At 40.3% G+C, this 22,000-nt stretch overlaps 2 protein-coding genes across 2 annotated transcripts; one reads left to right on the forward strand and one right to left on the reverse strand.

Annotated features, from left to right (window-relative positions):
• Positions 1–102: 102 nt before the first annotated feature.
• slc20a1b (solute carrier family 20 member 1b) lies at positions 103–12,527 on the reverse strand. The gene is made up of 11 exons (XM_079660485.1): positions 12,224–12,527; positions 10,525–11,220; positions 10,003–10,143; positions 9,331–9,416; positions 8,951–9,047; positions 5,448–5,567; positions 3,988–4,263; positions 2,863–3,460; positions 2,509–2,694; positions 2,302–2,386; positions 103–1,696 (listed from the first exon to the last, which is right to left on the reverse strand). The coding sequence occupies exons 2-11, from the start codon at positions 10,874–10,876 to the stop codon at positions 1,541–1,543; spliced, it is 2,097 nt and encodes a 698-aa protein (XP_079516611.1). The 5' UTR covers positions 10,877–11,220; positions 12,224–12,527; the 3' UTR covers positions 103–1,540.
• Positions 12,528–15,753: 3,226 nt separating this feature from the next.
• Positions 15,754–21,899, forward strand: stard7 (StAR related lipid transfer domain containing 7). Its single transcript, XM_079656966.1, has 8 exons — positions 15,754–16,692; positions 16,978–17,138; positions 17,311–17,360; positions 17,830–17,940; positions 18,944–19,026; positions 19,145–19,244; positions 19,337–19,421; positions 19,816–21,899. Exons 1-8 carry the CDS (start codon positions 16,238–16,240, stop codon positions 19,992–19,994), a joined length of 1,224 nt encoding a protein of 407 aa, XP_079513092.1. The 5' UTR covers positions 15,754–16,237; the 3' UTR covers positions 19,995–21,899.
• The last annotated feature ends 101 nt before the right edge of the window (positions 21,900–22,000 follow it).

The raw sequence follows: 22,000 nt of genomic DNA on the forward strand, positions 1-22,000 counted from the left end.
TACTTCTGTTCAGTATTTCAGAACTGCCTTTTGGGACCTTTACCTTTTTGTGAGAATAACCATATTTAGTTCAAAAGTAGTACAAAAAAGCAAGTTCAAATGTATCGTTTTCCCATTTTTATTTGTTTTTTTGTCGTCCACAAGTTTGGACTAGTGTATGTTCATGTGCATTAAAAAAACAAAACTTTTCTTTGGTACCTAAAGGGAAAATCAAAACAATTAAGGCAACTACAGCATCTATAGGTCTGATATGCATTTAGTACCGCAGCCAAATGACCACACACTGATGGCATGCAGCGTATGTCAGCCCTCGTTGTAGAAGAGACCAGATCAGCTCAACACCAAACCACTCAGTTAACATCCAGCTTTAGAGTTCCTGTGTGTCCTCCTTAACCTTATTCACATTCAGAAGGCCAGGAATTAAGATGAAAGCTAGAATAACCAAAATAACTCGGCAGGTGCAAACTCCACAGAAGAGCCAACATACTGGGAAGTAGGAGTTACAATGTGAACTGAAAATAACTACGCTGTAGGACACCTAAAGATGATGCATTCAAGTTTCAACAGGAGACTTAAGGTCTTGTTTGAGAGTAGACGTTCAATGACATTCTGCTGTTTTACTTCTCAAATTCAAGTAAATAATATTCAGGCCGTTTTTCTTGCGCATAAGCTCTGATAAAGAACTGGATTGATAACCCATTGAGACTAATGATAAGGGCTTTGCCCTTTCATGCCAGAGGCGGGCTGATATAGTGCAGGTGGTCATCCAGTGAGAGTTCATTATTCAGATAAGTGTGCCGTAAAACAATGCAAACTCTGAAAGTCATCACATTTCTACATATGGCGGAAAACACTGTCACTAACCTCTCAGAGTAAACTTTACAGTTTAAAGTCAATATTGTCGTATAACACTAGAGGGGGAGAAGCTAAGGTCCCACAGTTTAGGAGATACAAGAAAGCCAGATGCAAAACATTAATAGTAATAATTACTTGAAATAGGGGAAACGCACACGTACACAAAATAACTTGTTTTTCACCTAAAAATACTTTCGCATCTACGTTACTTTCAGCATGTGTTATGACTGGAGAGCTACATCAGCAAAAGGCTTATACTGCATTTCAATTACTCATTACTTTCTAAAAACGTGTAAAACAAAAATAAAAAATAGTTGTATATACATAATTGCAAAGTAAAAAAAATAAATGGAAGAATGAGTTTTAGAAACAAAAAGTTGAAGCTTTCAGATTAACTCGTTACAGATCGATGAGATGAAAAAGCAAGTCAGAACAAAGAAATGTAATCTTCCCACTGGAAGTAATGTGGCCCAAATGGAACAAACAGCAAATTCTAGTTTGAAAATGATGCAGCCAAGAACCACAGGCCCAAATCTCAAGTCATTTCAAACATTTGTTTTCCTTCTTTCTTCCAAAGTCGTTGGCTTGAGGTAAGCGATATATTTTGGCCTTCCATCTCGCCTCCTCCTCTCGGTGCGCCGGAGCGGTTTCTTCCTCCTCCCCTGCTCGGGGTGCAGCCGAGGGCTCAGAGGATGCCGTAGATGAAGATGGCCATGATGGCGGCGCTGATCAGACCAGAGATGGGCACCGTCACAAACCACGCCATGAAGATGTTTCTGAACAGACGCCAGTCAACGGCCTTTTTCGAGCGCAGCCATCCTACCGCAACCACAGAGCCCACCTAGAAACACAGCAGAGCTCAGACAAATCCCATCATCTTCATTTAACTCGTTATAAAATCATAAATAAAACTGGTTATACTTAATTATCTGTATGCAACTATATTGAAACATTTAAATGATCCTGGCCAGATGATTGCAATTCACAATATTGTCCCAACATTCTTTAATTTATTTATTTTTTAAATGGCAAAAAAAAAAAAGGCAAAAAAAATACTGGAACAAACTAACATTTTGAGGCCCCACATATAACACAAGTCCTTTTTGTGAACATTCCTTTTAAAAACAAGGTCATAACAAATCATAAAAATAAAAAAGTACTGCTTCATAAACAAAAGATTGAAATGAATATTTTAAAGCAGTTGGTCACTTCTCAGCCAGAACAGAGATCAAGAAAGCCTTTATTTATTTATTTTTAAACTGAGGATAAAAATAAAATCCTATTTTGTCCCATCACTAGTCTGCAAACCTAAATTGTGAACTACAAAGTTATGAGAAAGTTGCTCCACAGACTGGGTTCCTGCTAAGTGTGGCCTCCCTCCCTCTCTCTGAAATAGGCTCCTCCCCCTGTCTCCCGTTCCCAGACCACAGCGTGTGAGCTGCTTACCTTGCAGTGGGTGGTGGAAACAGGCAGGCCAATGTTGGAAGCTACCACCACGGTCAAGGCTGAGGCCAGTTCGATGCTGAAACCACTGCAGGGGAATACAAAAAACAACACTTAAATCTCTCCGGCGGGTTGTGTGTGAGCTAAATTATAGTAATGTCTGAGGAGGATGTGGTTTAATGACTCAAGGAAAAACAGCTCTGTGAATACCTTGAGGGGGTGATGGGTGTAAGGTCCTTGCCCATAGTCTGGATCACTCTGCGGCCCCACACCCAGAGTCCGGCGCAGATGCCCACGCCTCCGTACAACAGCAGCCAAATTGGTGTAGGTTCATTTGAATACACATTGCTGCTTTTGTAAACACTCCACAGAGCAACCAGCGGTCCAATGGCATTACTGCAGAGGAAACAATATCATTATTTCAACAGGGATCATTATCTTTGACTTTTGAGATGAACCGTGACCAGTAAAAATGTCCACTTCAACACACCAGAAATACAAAGGTATCCTTTTTTTTAGCTACATGACTGTTAACAAGTGACCTTCATGAAGGAATGTGCATACCTAACGTCGTTTCCCCCGTGGGCAAAGGATCCGAAGCAGGCGGTAAGAATCTGGAGGAACTGAAAGAGAGTTGAGACTTCTGGCTTATCCGCCTCAAGGCCATCGTCTTCCAGAGAGCTTTGGCTGCTGCCTGCGTCCTCCTTCGCAATTTCCAGTGTCACGTCCCCCTCTCCCAGGGCTTCGGGAGTGGTGTGCTCTGCCACAGCATTGCAGTAGCTGGTGTAACTGTCCATTCGCACGCGCTTCTTCTCCTGCCCTCCTGATGCCGTGACCTTGTCGCCATCCTCGTAGGCACGATATTCTCCCTCTCTGTGCTTGAAGTCTCCGTGCATGCCGATGATGGCCATGGTGTAGGAGGTGTAGCTGTTGTTACGGCGGATGGGTCGGTCCCCCCCCTCGCCCATGCAGTCCCCGACCTTGGCCAGGTGGAGTTTGTGCAGCAGGTCCTTGTAGAGGCCTGAGTCTTTGTGCACCGTGTGGTACTGGCTGTACCCGTTACTGGGGATCTGTGCCGGCCTGTTGTTGAACTGGTTAGCTGAATTTGCGGCGCCATTGCTGTGCTGGTTGTTGGCCTGACCGTTACACTGAACCGGTTTGTCTGCAGAAAGGGGGAGAAAACATTTGTAAGCCTTTAATATCATTTGTCTAGGACTGTGGGGAAAAACACATTATTTTATCATATGATATAGAATTGACCGTTCTCTTAAAGCTAAACTTAATGTTGTCCATTAAGTATACATTCACCTCAACATGAGGCCAGAATGCCCAGCAGGGTTTTCCCTTTATGAGTCTTTGGAAGTTCCCACAAGATCATGCCATTCATTGTTTGGGTAATGTGGTTCAATATTTGAACGTTTTTAATAAAACAAATATTCCAAGGTTGTCCTTGCATTACAATTCCATCATTTTATCGGTAGTATAAAATTATAATAGAATTATCATTTATCCTGATTATTACTGTTATAATATATCAAAACAAAAGTAGTTCTTGTGACAGGCCTATGTGTAAGTCATTTCATAAGTTTATTAATGTAACAGAAAACATACATTACCACCACAAACCATGAGGTTACTTCTTTAATTAAATCCTAAGTGTTTAAGTATGGTGCTTCTTGGCACACTTACCATCATTTTCATTGCTGCAGTCATTGTCATCAGAGTCTCCAATGTCAAACGCCACCCTGCGTTCCTTATTATTGTCAACATCGTCTGAATCTCCAAAGTCAAACGCCACCCTGCGGTCCTCAGAGGCGGCCTGGGGCTGAGCAGATGCACTTTGATCGACAGGTGGAGTGGTAGTCGTGTCCGTGGCAGTCTGTTTCAGGATCGGACATGTGGCCTCCTTCGGCTCCCTCTTCTCCATCAGGGGGCTCTCAGAGGGACTGGAAGACTTGAGATCTCCTAGTAGGGGAGGGGTAATAGTGAGACGTTGCTTGAAACATATTCAGTGTACACTAGATATACTAGCACAGTCCATGTTGCATAACTAACGAGTAAAGAAAAAAATATTTTAAATGCAACCTAACCTCACAGGATCAAATAAATGGATTATGACATTACTAGGAACATATTTACACTACCGCTCGCAGTTCAGCTTATGAAAGACAAGAGTCAACACAGCTAGTGGCTCACATAACAATGATGTGTGGTTTAAAAGTGAATCAGATACTAGGGATAATATTTGTATTAGATATTTCTCAGAGTTTTCTGACTAGGTGGCAACATTGCATCATCCAAACTGGTCAAAGCAGACGTGAAGCACTCAGTTACCTCCTGACTTCCACCCACGTGCACTGCAAAGGCCATGTCAACCCCAGGCCTATTTTAGTCAAGGAGCTAAAGGCCAATTAGTGGATCACTATGACCAGATTAGGCAGCCGGGCTTCAGGGTGGATGTTGATTTAGACTAACTTGTTTTAGAATTTGACGTTTATCTGATACTAAAAGAGACATTAGACAGGCAAGTATTGCATACAAATATTTAGAGATCAGTCTCTGACAATTTAATAATTTAGTAGAGAACCTTAACCATAGTTTCTTTTTTTTTTAAATCAAGTTTTGAATGTTAAAAAAGTGTTTTGAAAACGTTGCTAAACCCTAGTTTTTGTCAGAAACAGCTATTCTGTTATTGGCCCTTGTATTGTTAATGCAGTTACAAATTGACTTAGACTTTTTATGAAGGGACCACTGAATACAAAGCACTGTATTGTTAACACACAAGACTGCATACATTCATAAAGGTTGAAATGAATGGCATGACCCTTCAACACTGAAACCACACAATGGGTGTGTGCGTGCAGATGGCTTCTGGGGGTTTTGCCTTTAATCCCGGTTTATGGAACAAAAGCTAATGACAATATTTTCCTCTTATTTCTATTAGATCGACGTTCCCGAGCACCATTTACCAGATGAATACGAGAACGCAGTGTGAATAGTTTGAGGTTGCAAGTGCTATCTTATATCCCTTGCTTGTCCAATGATGGTTAGGAAAACCATATTTTTTGTGGTCGGCGGAAAATGACGACAAGGATTTGAAAAACTGAATCATCAGGTACCAAAACATCAAAAACATAAATGTGACTTACGTTCAATCTTCTTCTTGAGGCGTGGGCAGACAATAAACCAGACCACAAGGGCCGTCAGCAAAGCGAAGCCCAAGGAGATGAGCAGGATGCCCCACCAAGGGATCTTGTCAAATCCCAACACTGAAGGATCGCCAGGTGCCAGGGACAGAATCAGACAGACACAAGAAGGAGAACAGAGAAAGGCAGTTTTAAAAAACAGGGCAGCGGGTGCTGCCTTTCTAGGACAACACACAAATAGGCTAAACAGCAAACTGAGCCATTTTATAAAAATATGTTGGTGGTATTTTTAGTAAGTAGCATAAAGACATATTAGCATGAAAATATTCTTATTTAAAAACATGGCTGTCAATTAGAATTACAGTGATATAGCAGAACTTCAATGAAATCTGACCAAGTGTTAACCTTTAGCTCTAGTTTTTAAAAGCACGCCTGCATTGCGTCATTGTGCCACGTCCTAGTTAAATATGGAAAGCATGTGTACCCCCTGCTTTGAATAGTTATGCAACACTAAAAAGGTGAAAGACACAAATGTCCCCATGACCCCAAAATGCCCCACCAACACTGCACATGGAAAAGAAGTTCCTTAAAAGGCAACATTATTAAAAAGAAGGGGGAGTCCTTTACTGGACCTCTGAGTTTGCTGTAGCAATAAGGACACGCTCCTGCCAAGACTGCAGCAAAGCTGGTGCAGAAGAGCTGGATATAATGCAGCACATGCTGGAAAAAAGCAACAGTTTAAATGTCCCCGGGGAAGCATTCATCTTTGTCATACAGAGAAGATGCAAGTAGGCAGTGCAGCTCTGAGAGAACAAAAACAAAGAGCTGCTGAAAATGTCAACAATACCAGCACCACCAGTGAGGTGACCTTGGCCATGCATATAACAACAAAAACACATTCTCTCTGAGTTTACGATAAACAGGAGTAAACAAGCGCCAAGGCTAAGTGATAAGTGTCTCTGTGTTCCTTTGGGTCCACTCTCTGCACTGACTCACGCTGCAGCACGAGACTGCAGAGCCCCTTACTGATGTTTATTTAGTTACGCAATGGAAGCTCACTGCCGTCAGGATTGGAGAGGAAAAAACCGGAAGGAGGCTCTGTAACAGCAGCTCTCGTCTTTCACTGAGCTCACATGTAGTGGGACACCCAATAACAGGTGGGTGTTGTCACCACTTAGGAAAACTCAAAAGAAGTAAAAAAAACAAGCTTCCACATGACATACGATACACAATTCAGATGAACACTCTTTGTCACAGTGACTTGTTTGTTCTAACAATACATATAAAAGAGCGGATTTAAAAGGCTAGCCTAGGTCTAGCTTTTTTATAAACCCTCCCACACAAAGGGGTGAGTCTACACCACAGCCATGCAGTGGGATGAATGAGATGGGACAGGACATTGACTTTAACCACGGCTGCGTCCAAACCCCTCCCATAAACCTCTGTATCCCGTGGCCTACATTACACAATAACATGTTTTGTTGCTTTTTCCACTACCATATGTGAATCAAGCAGCAAACCAAAATTAGAAAGAGTTAAAGTGGCAGTTTCTGACTCACTTGGCAGGTCAACTTTAGTTACATTCGCTCACTTCTGTCTAGAGCCCCAAATAGAACTTAGCAACAGTATTAGGATACGGTTACAGCTGTATTAAGTCTTTGCTCTGGAGGGATCTATAAGCCCAGCTACACAATATCAATGACAGTTTGAGGACAATGGATCAGGTCAAAATAAGTCTGGAATTCAAAAAGCTGTGTATCATCTCATGTTGCTGATTGTTTGGCGTCCCCAGAGTGACCAACACTACCGGGTGTTTGTTTTTCAGAGGGTAACCCAGGCAGAAAATGTGTTCCTAGCTGAACACATTGAGGCTTGTTTAGGGGGGGGTCAAAATGTACTGTCTCCATGACACCGAGCACTTTGAAACATACAATGGTACGCAAAATAAATGGTGTTTAGAACGGCATGAAACAGGCCAGCAACATGGACAGAATTCAGGGACAACTTAGCTGATGGGGAACTGCATCTGAGATTCTTTGTCAAAAGATCTGACAAATACCTACAGTAGCCTTTAACATTTCCTTCCTTGTTGTTACTTGTTCTTATATTTTGGAATGTCTTTTTCGTGTATCTCGCCCAGATAGTCAGTAGATGGAAGTGATTCTATAGCAACTTAGAAAGCCACCTTTTCTCTTTATCCAGGTGACAAGCATGTGGAAAATGTGTGTGGAGTAGGACCATTATCCTTAATCTGTTTATGTGGTAGATTTTCATTGTGAAATGAGTGACAGCACTTGATTGTGATTGAAGGTGTTAAAAGCCAAAGTCACACTAAGCTTCGTCTGTAACAGAGCAACAGCTGACCCTCCAATTCTTTGCTGGCCAAAATTGCATGCACATGCTGACTTGAGGTCTCTGGCACTGGTGTATATATTGAGTATAGAATGTGCTGTGGGATGCCTGGTGTCCAATCGCACCACTGTGATAAGATCTAGATCAGGGAAGCAAACATACTGTACTCAGCTGGGAGAAGAGATCACTGCTGCATTAGATTTCATATACCACCAATATTGAGCCAGTGAAGTATACTATCCAGAACTGGGCTCAAGCAACTCAAGTCTGGTTTGGATGATAAACACAGATAAAAAATATATATAATTAAATGGATGAATACGTAATTAGCTGTAATTCATGCCTAGTCTTATTATTCATCATGCAGGAATCGATGGTTAATGTTAAACCGGCTCCACTGTAGTCTTGAGGCTTTAACAATGAGAATTGCTACGGTGTCTGAAATGCAGTCTGGCACCTTTTTCTTTTTCATGTGAGGTACCCAGGTACAGGTCCTCATGTACAGTGCTTTGAGGTGTGAGGGACTTCACACAGCTGTACAGAATGTGCCTGGCTAAGCAGGGTTATGGGCTAAGCTGGAACTGCATCTCCTCTCTGTGAGCATGCCGCTGATGTGCATGCACACATCAGCGCACAATTTCTGGTCAAACTCTGGCCTGTAGCCGCCATTTAATGGCCCAGGCCAGCTAACATCTTGAACTGTTAGGCCCTGTAGAGAGAAGAAAACACAAGGAGCGAAAGTTGCTCGTTTAATGACGAGATTCTGGAAAACGAAATGCCAACATTTAATGAATTACTATACAAGTTGTGAGCAGTAATAAAACAACAATAGCCATTTAAAACACCCTCTTTACTTCTCTGTTCCTCCTTCATGAAGGGCAGACAGTGACGTCAACAGTAAAGTGAAATCTTATTTCCATCTCCCTGTTGTGCTCCGCTCTAAAACTTCATTCCAGCTATGACCCACATAGAACCACAAGCAGGAAAAGCCCCAAAAAACATGTTAAAATAAACACAGCTTCTGTGAAAATGGTAAACAGTCTGGTTCAGTCTGAAATAGCTGTGGGCATCCGGCTGTCTGAGGGAGCAGTTTATTTTAAGCTGTGGCTGTGGGCAGGCATGCGGAGCAAAATGACTGAAACAATGATACTCACTCGGAGCTCCAGTGTACATGATGGAGAAAACGTTGATTCCCATAGTCACGGCGTAAAACACAGGCAGGGCTCTCAATCCGTTAGGCACAGGGTCTTTCTACAGGGACAAAACAAAGCACCATGTCAGAAAAACTCATTCCACTCGGATTAACAGAATTGCCAGACGTTGCTGTCAGGTTACAGTAATATGAATCTCGCTGTCATGATGTAGATAAGGAGCTTCTTCAGAGAACAGTAGCTTGATTCTCACCATGCAACAAACATTTCCTCTTTTTCTTTTTGGCAGTTGAAACTGACCCAAAAGCATCTCTCAGGAAGAATATCCTCTAACTCACAGAAACTAATACTATCTACAACTTAAAAAAAAAAAGGCAGCTTACCTTGTGTAAGATGAACATTCGCACAAAGTAGAAAAGAACGGCTGACATTATTCCAGACAAGAGAGGACTCAGGAACCAGGAAGCAACTGCAATGCAAGAATGATAACAATTGCAATTAGAGGAAATGCAACAGTTTGACAATTCTGTCAAATAAATAAAAACATATGCATATACTTCAAAAAGAAAACTTTTTTCTTTAGGGGAATGCAATTCTTGTCAGGAAACGGATTCAGTTTTGTCGAGAAGACTGTTTTTCATCAGGTTTGGGCTTTCAATAGAGGAACATCGCGATGCAATCTATCATCTAATGCAACAAATGTGAGAAACAACTTGTGAAATTAGAGCTGCTACTGTATATTCCTGTAAAGCTTCTTGACTCATATTCTCAATTGGCTCATTCTTTAACAGGCATTGAGCATCAAACATTTAAAACCTAGACAGCAAAATGGTAAAATTACATATTGTACAAGTGGTGATTTCAAATGTGCAATCCTTCCCAAATGTCTAATTCTTTGATTACCCAAGTATTGAAGGCCATCAGATAAAACATTGGCTGACATGTTATAATTGCAATTACTATTCACACCGGGCCATAACATCAATATATTCTCTGACGTATATCAATTAATCACTGGGGGAAAGTAAGTGAGCGGATAAGAGTGTTTGACTTACCGATACGGAGAAGTTCAAGCCATCTGACTCCCTGCGAGCCTCTGGCAACAAGTGAGAAACCGATAGTAGCACCAACAATGCAGTGTGTTCCAGAGATGGGGAGTTTAAGGAAGGATGCAGCCAGCTGCCACACAGCAGAACCTAAAAGAGAAAACAATCATTGATCATATTAGGCGGACAAACTAACACATAATCAGTTTTTAGTCAACTTTAGAAATCAGTTAAAAAGATAAACATAAATGCAATAGGTGGATATGGCAAAACACAATATGAAATGTGTTTTGGTAAAACATTCAAAAATATTTGCAGTAAGCCGATTGATATAAATAATTTGTTGACAACTTTATTCAGACATTTTGCAAACAAAGAGCAATTAGTTTGATCCACATTTCCAGGTGTGGGTTTGACACACTCCAGTTGTGATAACCAAATGGCGCACAGCCTTATATTCCACACAGATCTATTCATAGGGTTCAATGACCGTAGGTTTAACTACACACAAGATATGCTGCAGGTACTCACCGAACATGGCGCTGATGGATCCAGCCATCAACTCCTGCTCAGTGCCGTTGTACATGCCAACATCGATGATACCCTTGCGGATGGTTTCACTCACTTTGGCCCCAAGGAGCACAGACCCCACAGTCTCAAACACAGTGGCCAGAATGCATGCCTGTCGCAAGGTGACCACTCCAGAGCCAACGGCTGTGCCAAATGAGTTGGCAACGTCATTGGCACCCACAGAAAAGGCTAAGACGAAGGCGATGATGAAGCCCACAACCAGCAGCCATGTGTATTCTGTCAGATAAGTGGACTGGGTCGCTAGCCCCACTGTGCTCGCCAGTATTATTGCAGTGGCAGTTGTCGAAACCATGATTTTCGACTATAGAGAAATTGCTTCACAATCTTTAAATGGGAAATAATGCCTGTCGAAGCTATTTATATTGCTACTTAAAAACAGCAGCTAGTTTTAAATAAAAACGGAGGTAAATGGTTAATAAATATCTTATTTAGGCTTACTGAGATTTAGCAGTGCAAACTTGTAATGTGTTTAACTGGTACTGACCAGAAAACGATTAAGGTAAACAGAGGTGTAGTGTGGGCGTATTGCTATCCTGTAATTAAACTAGATCTGTTCTTGTTCCTTTTGTGCTGAGATGTCACACAGATTAAAACTGCCATTGTGCAGCTTTAAGTGCAGATGAGCTTGGGTACATCCTGAAAAGACAAAAGACAAAAAATGCTGCTTTAAAATCTGTTATTTCTCATTCGACCTTCACGTGGAGGGTCATGAAGAAGACTACAAAACAAGACTGACACAACGGAGGACAGAGTGGGGATCAGGGATGGTTTCAAACGGGTTAAACATCTTCTAGATAAGATAAAACATGTCAGAAACGTAGAAACAACAGTGGTAGACTCTAAGATCGGAAGGATGCCTTTCCTGGAAACCTAATGAGAAGCCATTTTTTGTAAATGTCGCAGGAAGAAACCGGAGCTTAGATTACCCCAACGTCCTCAATTTTAACCGATTTACCACCTGTATAACGATCTATTAAGTTTCATTTCTAGCACTGCTGACTGTGGATGATATTACGAAGTAATGAGTGCCTTATTTAATAGGGGACATGATAGTAGTGTTTGCGTGCATGTGCCGTCATTCATTCATAGAACACAACCCTGAACACGAGCATCTGTTCATACCGCTTCACGTGACAAACAGCTCGAATATACGATATCTTAAATTAATGTAAAAAGGCAGTTATGTCTACTATAATGGATAAGGTATCACAGTTTCAATAATGTTTGACGTATTTTTTTTTGTAAAAAGGGGATGCAACCGGATGTGACTCAACGACATTCGCTGATGTGTGTTGGTTGTAACCTTTTTTTAAAGCTTTAACATAAAATAGCTTGTATTTCCTTCATCCCGTTACCTAGGTTCGAGACATCAATGTTGACACGGAAGCAAACACTATAATCTATCCTAATACAAGCTGTTAAACCTACAATACCGGTAGCCGTGTCTCCCCCTTCGCTTATACTAAAAACTCCTTGGTTAGCATTGAGTACACAATGGTGTATCTGACCAGCTGGTGTTAGCATTAGCTTTGAGCCTACATTTAACGGTGATAGCCTTATTTCCGGAGTTCAATGAAAAAACACAGGCAACACTGTACATTATATCTTCTGATAGAAGGTGTGAGTTACAAAAACTTACCAAACGTAGCAGTTGTCAGGGTTGCGGAGAGCAGTGCTCGTTAGCCAGTAAGCTAATTAGCGCGCCCGCACAGATAGAGTCGTTACGGTAGCGCGCGCGGGATAACGGATAAATAAACGGATTTGAAGACGACCCCTTTCAAAAAGACGACTTTCTCTAAAAAAGAAAAAGGTAATAAATAGTCAACGTCAAAAAGCTAATTACGATACGATGTGAGATAACTCCAAATCCAGAACCGTCTATGATTGAATGAGCGCGCACAGCCGCGTGTAGAACTTGTTCGTGCCGGGGAGCGGAACAGACTTCTTTATTGGATACACCCTCGTGACGCCCCGCCCCGCGCCCAGCTGTCAGCCAGCCCCTTTATTTTTTTTAGGCTCATCACGAGTCCAGTGTATGTTCGTCAGAGGATCCCACATCAGAATATTTTCTTAAAGGTAAAATGGGACGAAAGATAAAACTTCAGAATGAGGATATTTATATAAGCTTTAACTGTGATGGATTTGATCAAATGTTGTTTATTGTATACAACTCGTTTGTTTATTTTCACATGCACAAGAATAAATTGACTGACTCTAAACCACATTTTGCATATTTTTTATTACGGCACTATTGTTATTAAAAAGGTTAAAATCAAGCAGGCAATCAAAAGTAAATGAGTATTCGATAAATATTTGTACATGAATGTTACCTTTTTTAAATTATTATAATTTTCTTTACATTTCTTTCTTTATATTTGTTTCTTTACTTTTTTATTATTATTATTTGTACTCTGTATGTGTACCTGTGTACCCCCGATGTCAATGTTTTGTGTGTATTTAAAGTTTGATGTACATATATATATTTTCTTGAAAATAGTAGAAAAAAAAGCATCAGACATCGTCTTGTTATATCACCTTTTGACAAGTACTTTACTTTACATTTAATGTGAATACTACTCTTAAGTACAATTTTGAGTTGCTTGTACCTTTTATTTCCATGTTGCTTTATTATACAACTGTATTACAGTTTTTGCGAGGGGAAGATCACGTACTTGGTAAAGTTCGTAGGCTACTGCTCTGCAAACATCCTATTCAAAGATAGCTAATTTGCATAACAGGTTATACTAAACATATGCTGATCCTATAAAATGCACTATATTAACAAGGTTAATCGAACAAACAGTATTTAAAGTTGGTTGCTTCAATCTAAATGCTGCCTGCACATTAATGCATAACTACAACTCAAAAAATACAATCATTAGATCATGTAACATATCTCTGTCTGTCTGTCTGTCTGTCTGTCTGTCTGTCTGTCTGTCTGTCAGTGTCTCTCCTTACCCATTACATGTTCAGGCGACCTGCATTTAAAACTCAACCTTGTAGCACATGACAGACAAAAAACACATAGCCCTAACCACTGCTTTTCCATCCGAGGCAAACAATGTCCCGTCAAAACAGTGCAGGAAAACACCCGGTGGTGGGGTTGTTGACTGCATTACAGAGGACTTGTCATTCATTCAAGTTCATTCGACTGGAAATCATAACACATTCACCCTCAAAGAAAATACGTTTTCTTTAGTGATGTTCTTTTATTGTGTTCAAGAGAGACATAATATGTTGAATGGAAGAAGAATTGCTCAATAAGCACAGCAAAACATGTTTAGATGACTTATAGTTTAGCCAAAATCGTTGTTGCATGACAAAACAACCTCAACTGTTAGAACTCACTAAACATAACACAATGAAACATGTATTTACATTGGATAATGCTGCAATAAAAGCACATATAATTGTTATTTTGATTTCGTCCTTACTCCCTCATTATCTATCCCAACTTGACGTCACTAATTTGAGGATCATGGAACATTTCCTCATTCTAAATCCATTGAGCAATGGCTAGGGCTGGGTCGGCAGTGATCACTGGTAATTTATCATACGATTCTTATGCTGGAGCCTGAAGGCAGCATTTCACAAAGGAAGGAGTGGCGCTCACATCTGTTTTATAACTCGTCGATCGGTGAAAAATAACAAAGAAACATTGAATTTGTAACTTCAAAATATGTACTTTTTACGTTTTAATTTGTTTATGTCTTTAGAGAGATATACAAGTTACTGACAGTTATAGTACACCTGTTTTCTACTTCCTCGCTATAGCCAAACAAGTGACCTCGACTTAATAAAAGATTAGATAGGAGGATTGTCAATGTCAATAAAGAGAAAAACAGCAACATTCAAGTTAACTTGTGTTTGTGTTTGTAGCTTTCACTCCAGCAGTCAATAACAGGCTTTATCATCGACCTCCTTCAAGCGTAGGACTACTCGACTTTACGATGTGAAGTAAACAAATTTGTTTACGTTGTGCTCATTAGTCAAATGTTGTACTGCAGCCTAGGTTTTCTAACTTTTTATAGCAGTCAGAATATAATCGATATGTCGGTTGCTTCTGTTGTTTTTATTGTTAAGACAAAAAAGAAAAAGGCACATGCTGTGTTTGCACGAGGTAAACAAATATCTAGTAATGGTCTTATGGTACTTATGGTAAATCCCTCACTCCTTTCATGGGAAAGACATGGTCCGATAAATCGAAACACATTAGACACTTCTGGGCAGCCTGAGTGGTGTCCAATGCAATGCAATATTTTATAAAAATCATTGAGGCCAGTGCTCAGATGTACAATTAAAAAATATATTTGTTGATAACATTTTTACTTTTGATGAAATAACAATTTCTTTGATGAGTTATGGACTCTGTTGATATATTGACACCTATAGTTTTATGTATGATTAAACAGCGCCATCTGCCGTATACTACTATAATAACATACAATACATAACATAAATTGGTGTTTTGTCCTTTCCTTTTATAAGGTGATTCGATGCGCTTTTGTTATAATGTTTAACTACCCCTCCCCCTACCCCAAATACATCGACTTAAACAAATAAAATATCCAGTCACTAACTATATTGCAAACAAAACAGTAATATTAACATTATACAAATGTCGCAGATCATTTTTGCTGAAGTTATTAACAATTTAATTTCATCTTGAAAAGTTTAAATGAAATGTATAAATCTAAAACTTTTCCCCCCCAATGAGATCGGAAATATATATCCAGCCAATAACATGTGTTTTGTATTTGTTTTATGTGTTTTATCACAAATGTGTGGTTGTTGTCTTTTGAAAAATTGTTCATGCTAACTAATCTTCAAACTCATGAAGTCATTGCCTTGTACTTGTAACCACATGAGCACCCTGTGATGTGACTTTGAGTTTGATACGCACCTCTGGAGGGCGATACTATGCATAGAGAAGCTTTCTCTACCTAGTCAGATTTCTGTAGATACTGATCCTGGATCAGGTTATACAAATACATGTCCTCATTCAGAATAGCGGTAAAACGCTAAATCTGATCCCAGTTAATCGAAGAAACTGGAAAGTGGGGGGCTTAGGTAAGGGGCTAGCGTACTTGCTTGTGCCCGAACAATTCATTTAAGACAGGCTCCCACTGGGACCAATCAGGATAGGCCTTGAAAAACAAACGTCTCATGACCGGCCGCCGTACAGTTTGTAGGCGGGACTTCCGTGTGGGTGTGTTGGAGACTAGTAAAAGGAGGTCAAATGTTCTACAAGAGTTTGCAAGCTTGAAGCTGTGCCAAGGAAAGATTTACAGGTAGACAATTGTGTTGGAATTACACTTGAAGATATAATCTACACTGTCGTTATTAGAGAATCGATTCAGAAAGAGAGGGGTGTTGAGTGTGGTACTTGTAGACATTTGACTCATAACGTTAGCTAGCTTGATGCTAAAGACACATGACGCGTGCTCGTGGACATCTCCTTAACTAACGTTAAAACCAGAGTCAAATTATGACTTTTGCTGGACATGAATCCGTGTTTTTATCCGTATAAAGGTTATGCGTTGTGCATCTCAACATACCCTTTATCATTAGCTGAGAAGTTTGTTAGCTAGCTGCTGCACTTTGCTGAAACTAATTTGTTTTTGGAAACTTGTGTCACGGTAACGCTGCTGGCATGTTTCACTCTATGCCCCGTCGTCCGATCTGTGAGATCGGTGTAACTACATTAAAGCTTCAAAGTGGCAGGACATTCAGGAGAACAGTCGAGGAGGGCAGAGGAAAGCTTGAGAGTCTCCCATGGCTGGATAGGCGCATGGGCCTGCTGCTGTCCTGGCTGCAGAGGGCAGGTGTCGGTGCCAGTGAGGCTGCTGGATCCGTACAGAAGAGAAAGGGCCTGCTCTCCATATTTGCCGATCACTGCGGCTTTGTAACCGGACAGAGGCTCCGGCGTTCGTGCCAGATCGGAGAGCTTTATTCTAACCTGTACTCCGAGCGGACCAGGTGGACTCTGGTTGGTAACCTATGGCGCAGATTTCAGAGCAAGAATGCACCCAGTGGGAAGCTGTTCGCGGCCCTGGCTGGTATATTCATGTGGGATAGTGAGAAGATTCAAGATGAAGACATTCACAGGTTTGTAATTATACATCAATTAATATTTAGAAAATGGCAAGAAAACCTTAAGACATTCAGCTTCTGAACAGATGTCAGTGAATAATGAAAGTCATGTTAATATATGCTATTGTTTTCACATTATAAACATCTTAATCCAGTTTAAATTATTCCAAGAACAGACAATATTGTTTTCCTAACATTTGCATTTGAAATACAGCATTCCATAATAATGTCACTATAATCTGTATGGTTACCTGTGCCCTATGTTAAATAACCTGTCCTGTTGTTTGCATCAATTTGAAGGTGTGGACTTGAACTACAAGAAATAGAGTCTGTCAAATGTCAAAACACAGCTTCAGGGACAGCTTCCAGACTTGAACCTGGCTGGGAAGTTGTGATGGATAAAAAAGCCTTCAAAGTGTGGAAGCGACCCATACCTGACAGTCACCTCTACGAATACAGAGGTCAGCCAACTCACAATCTCACATATGTAGCCAGGCTCTCTGGAACGCAGATAATAAAAGCACACATTTAACTCTCTGAGTTACTTTTGTGCTTGGAGGTTTTTCATGGTACTTTGGTGATGGTGATATTGTTGGTCTGAAGTCGGCATGCTTTTTATTTATTTTTTAACAGTGTTGGGCTCCTACAACGATGTCACCCCCAGGCAGTTCTTCAATGTACAGGTACAAACTTTTCAAATGTTGATATGTGCTACTATGAATGTTTCTTCTTTAATTAATACAAAACATATGTTCAAAAGACTACTTATTCTACTGAGATGCTGGCTTATAATCAGAAAAACACCTGGACCCAGGAGGGATCAGCAATCTTAATCTCTTATCAGGGTTTTGGGTTTGCTGCAATCTCCTCCCTTATGAATTCTGACTGATGAGCCGTGTATTACTGAAGTAAAATGCAACTGGGAATGTTTGTCATTTTGTTAAAGCAATTCATATATACAGCATTGGGACTTTTAATTGTTCATGGGTTATGTTTATGGTATGTATATTGCAGCCAGTTTTACATTTCTATTTTCCAGCTACTATTGCTCAACCAGCATGTTTGCAGTGCAGGACAAAAGCAACCGTAAATCTCGCTCTGTGTGCTATATTAAGCACCCAACCCTTGACCTATGCTTTCCCTTTCCCCCAGTTGGATACAGAGTACAGGAAGACGTGGGACGCACTGGTTATCAAGCTTGAAGTGGTGGACAGAGATGTCTCTACAGGCTCTGAAGTTGTGCACTGGGCTACACACTTTCCTGTGAGTTTTTCCCGGCAATTTGTCCTACATGATGTGTTAACATACCACATCGGTTGCGCCACTTATGTGACAGACAAGAAGAGTATGTGACAGACAAGAATAGTACATTCTAATATCTAAGATTTAATGTGGAGAAAGAGATCCTGTATGGGTTGATTGTGCGTTGATCTGTTGGTAATGCCTCGGGGTTCCGGTGGGCATGTAAACAAATGCATAATGCTGCGCAATACTTTGCGGCCTCACCCGGTTGCATAGCGACGCTTATTGTTTAGGTGTCTTGATAAGCAGGTAGTCATATCATTAGCTAGATCTGATCTGGACATAAACGCGAGTGAGGTCTAATCTGACGGGAAAGAGAGATCAGCTGCTGCTGACGAGTCGACACGCAGCTCTGCATGATCACCTGCAGCGGTGAGCGGAGCAAAACACGCACTTCAGGTTAGAATATCACACGTAGCTATTGAATTACCTCTCAAACTTCCTAAACTAGTTATAAATATGTTTATTTTTACTGTCGGGTCACTCGTTACTGATCCGCGAGCTGCATGATACTAACGGGCTGTCAGGAGAGGGAGAGAGCGCTCTGTTTATAATTCCCTTGTTATTATAAGTTACTGTACACTTTTGAATAATGTAGTTCATCTACTATAATTAGTTTGTTTAATATCGAATCATATCAATTTGTTTTAAAGCTCCATAAATAACAAAGAAGACCTTTGACCGGCACCTTTCTCATTTTGTCCGGAAGATTTAAACTTTAACGGACATGTTGACCAGCAAAAAAGAAACTCATCGTCCTATAAATATTCATGTTGCACTGTTGGAGAAGCCTGTGACTTAAGTTTTTCATTGCCATGTCTACACTGTGGCTAATGTGCACATGACAATAAAGCCTTGAAACTTTTCCTTTGTGTTGTACAAGCAGAGTATAACCTTGGCTTATCGAGTGGTCATTTTTACTTAAGATTGTCAAGTGCTAACCTTCTTTAATCCCCCCCCACAGTATCCCATGTACTCAAGGGACTATGTGTACGTGCGCCGCTATGATGTGGACCCAGAAAACAACTTGATGGTTCTGGTATCCAGGTAGGAATTAAAAAATAATGTATCTTGATTCAAATGTGCTGTATTTTTGATACATTAATAAAGTAGTTGCGTCTGTATTTTTCAGACTCTTTTAATATTTGTAATTCTGTTGTTTTAGAGCCGTCCAGCATCCCAGAGTCCCTGAGACTCAGGAGTTTGTAAGGGTCCATTCATACGAGTCAAAGATGGTCATCCGCCCTCACAAGTCCTTCGATGAGGTTCGTCCTGCATCTGTTGTGACACAAATGTATTTAATTTGCATCCAGGGTCCTTTTGTAGCCATTGAGTTTGATGTATATTCTCTTTACAGAATGGATTTGATTATCTGCTGACCTACAGTGACGACCCTCAGACAGCCTTTCCCCGTTACTGCGTGAACTGGATGGTGTCAAGTGGTGAGCTCTTGTCACTGGTTGAATCTACTTTGGGCCGCATGGAACCATTACGTTTGATCACATTTAATTACCTGTCTTATCAACTGTCAAGCTGCAAAGTATCCCCATAACCACCAAATTCACACACTTAAGATCCTTACACAAGTAATCTGGACATATTAAGCATTTTTATTGCATTCATATTTCTGCATTTTTATATCTATATGTATTTATTTATAGAAGGACCATGCATACAAATACATTAATCCCAGCAAAGAGAAGAGATGCAATATGCCAGATTATAGCTAATAGCTAATTTCCATTTATGCTTTCGTATTCACTTTTCGTATTCAATGTTTTCCTACCGGGTATTGTACACCTGACACTAAGGAGGCTTTCCCTTTGTGTCTCGCAGGCATGCCTGATTTTCTAGAGAAGCTGCATAGTGCCACCTTGAGGGCCAAGAACTTGGAAGTAGGGATCTTCGACTACGCCAGTGTCATCAAATCCAGTGATGCCAACCGCCAATTGAGCCAGGAGCGCCTCGGAGGAGAAAAGTCACACAAAGGTGGTTCTGGACAGATCTACGCTTGAGATGGATATTTTATAGACCTGGGGTTATGTTGGTGTGTTTTCACGTGCACTTGAACTTCGATTATACCCTCCAGCCCAACTTTTAAGTAGATTGCATGAACTGCAAATGGAAGTTGTAACCTACGTTAAAGACAAGTAAATAATATGTCCAGCTGTAGACATGGCCCAATCGGTGATAGATGAGCTGTCACAAGAACAATGGACTGTGAAGGCAGCATTACTGTGCTTTGGTGCAACTGTTTCTGTGGAGATTTTCATTCAGACTGCTGACATTGGCCCAATAAGGGCCTAACCACGCAGGTTTACTATTTGCCTCATTTGGTAATGATTTATTTCTTGTCAAGATCGAGCCAAAATTCCTAACTGTAGAGATGCTTTTGCCAAAAAAACGTCCTCAATTGTCATTCTATGTCTTGTCTTCCATTGTTCGACAAGGATAGAGTTTAAAGGCTGTTCAGACCGCAGCCACAATACTGTATTACTGTATGTGTGTGTTTTCAGAGAGATGTTGTTGAAATGGACATGGAACATGAACTGACTTCTAATAGACATCACTGAAACAGAAAACTGTAAACCTACAGCCACAAATTCTGTACTGACGATGAGGAATTGAGGCCTCTGTGGGGAATTCTTTCTACCACTCTCATGGATTGCAGCATGGCTTATTGCTCTTCATTGGACTGGATGGGATGGAATAAAAAAAAAAAAGACATAATGATGCTATTATTAGAAAATGTGTGTGTTGACAAAACGGCGTTCTGAAGATGAACCAGTCCTTCAGCAATATGGGCATAGTGTCTTACAACAACAACATAAATCCTCAAATACAATTGTTCTGATGCACTTCTCCAAGATGCATTTAATGAGTAAATGCCCTTTTTAGAGAAATGTGCAACACTTGTCACCCACCACCATCCTTTGCCATTTCATAATTTGTGTTCTCATATTTTAGCTCATATATATATTTTTGATGGTGTCCGCTACAGACATAACTGGAGTTTGTACTTTTGAAATTATTGGTGTGTTTTTTTCTTTGTGTTACGTCTAGATCTTGTACATTCATAAAAAAGAACATTGCCTGGATACTAACAATCCCTACTCACAAGCTCTGCAACATGTTTGTCCTGCATTTTGATTTAATTGGTTTTTGTTATTTACGCGGGCTCTACTGAAACTATAATCCATCCTTTAAGGTCATCCTTGTTGTTTTTGTAATTCATTTGACAACCCAGTGTTGTGAATGTACCAAGAGCTTCCCATGATGTGAAATAAAACCTTGCCTAATCAAATACACAGTTTACAGCCTGACAATCTGTCAAAAATATCTTGAAATTAATTTGTGTTTAAAAACATCCCATCTTGCTCTAAAATGTTGTGTCAATAGTCATGTGGTACATCTGAGTGAATACGCGGCAGTAGCTATCTCAAGATAAAGCTAAATTAGTATAAAAAATTATATATCCACTGAAACATTTGTAAAATTCTGAAATGATGTATTTCCAGCTATTTGATTCATAAAAAATGTCAGTGTAAGGTGTGATATACAGATATGTTGAAAGTGTGACAGTTTTTTTATATTTATCTTTTGTGGTCAAACAACATGGACTCTCACGATATATTAACCAATTAAACATTGGGTTTGCTAATGTTCAGTTTGCAAATGTATCTGCTAATGCTCTGCCATTTGCTGACAGCTTTGTGCCACCTGCCATAGTCTAGAAGAGTTGTCGCATAATGGTTTTGTGTTTTAGCAGGCAGTATAAAGTGTGTTGTAATTTGCTTTCACATGAGAATGAATTGGGGACAGAAAAATAATTGTGTGCACTTATTACCCTGTGATTTCAAGACTGATTGAAATGGAATAGCGAATAATCAGATCAAATAAACATTTTCATCTGTGTCGTACTGGGTTCAGCTGTTCATTGCAGAGCACTCTTGGATTTGACCTTGTTTAGAGAAAATGGTGATTAGCCTTGTGTTTGTGCGAAGCAGCCAACGTAGTCCTG

This window comes from Notothenia rossii, assembly GCF_949606895.1.
Source record: "Notothenia rossii genome assembly, chromosome: 11".
In the NCBI taxonomy this organism is placed as follows: domain Eukaryota; kingdom Metazoa; phylum Chordata; class Actinopteri; order Perciformes; family Nototheniidae; genus Notothenia; species Notothenia rossii.

What these genes read in the sequence shown, in the direction of transcription:
- slc20a1b (XM_079660485.1), bottom strand. Translation starts at nt 10,876, where the DNA reads ATGGTTTCGACAACTGCCACTGCAATAATACTGGCGAGCACAGTGGGG. An exon ending in GAATGTTCATCTTACACAAG is followed by an intron (nt 9,048 to 9,330) that starts GTAAGCTGCCTT and finishes TTGTCCCTGTAG; the next exon opens with AAAGACCCTGTGCCTAACGG. An exon ending in CCTCAAGAAGAAGATTGAAC is followed by an intron (nt 4,264 to 5,447) that starts GTAAGTCACATT and finishes CTCCCCTACTAG; the next exon opens with GAGATCTCAAGTCTTCCAGT.
- stard7 (XM_079656966.1), top strand. Translation starts at nt 16,238, where the DNA reads ATGTTTCACTCTATGCCCCGTCGTCCGATCTGTGAGATCGGTGTAACT. An exon ending in TCACCTCTACGAATACAGAG is followed by an intron (nt 17,139 to 17,310) that starts GTCAGCCAACTC and finishes ATTTTTTAACAG; the next exon opens with TGTTGGGCTCCTACAACGAT. An exon ending in GGCAGTTCTTCAATGTACAG is followed by an intron (nt 17,361 to 17,829) that starts GTACAAACTTTT and finishes CCTTTCCCCCAG; the next exon opens with TTGGATACAGAGTACAGGAA.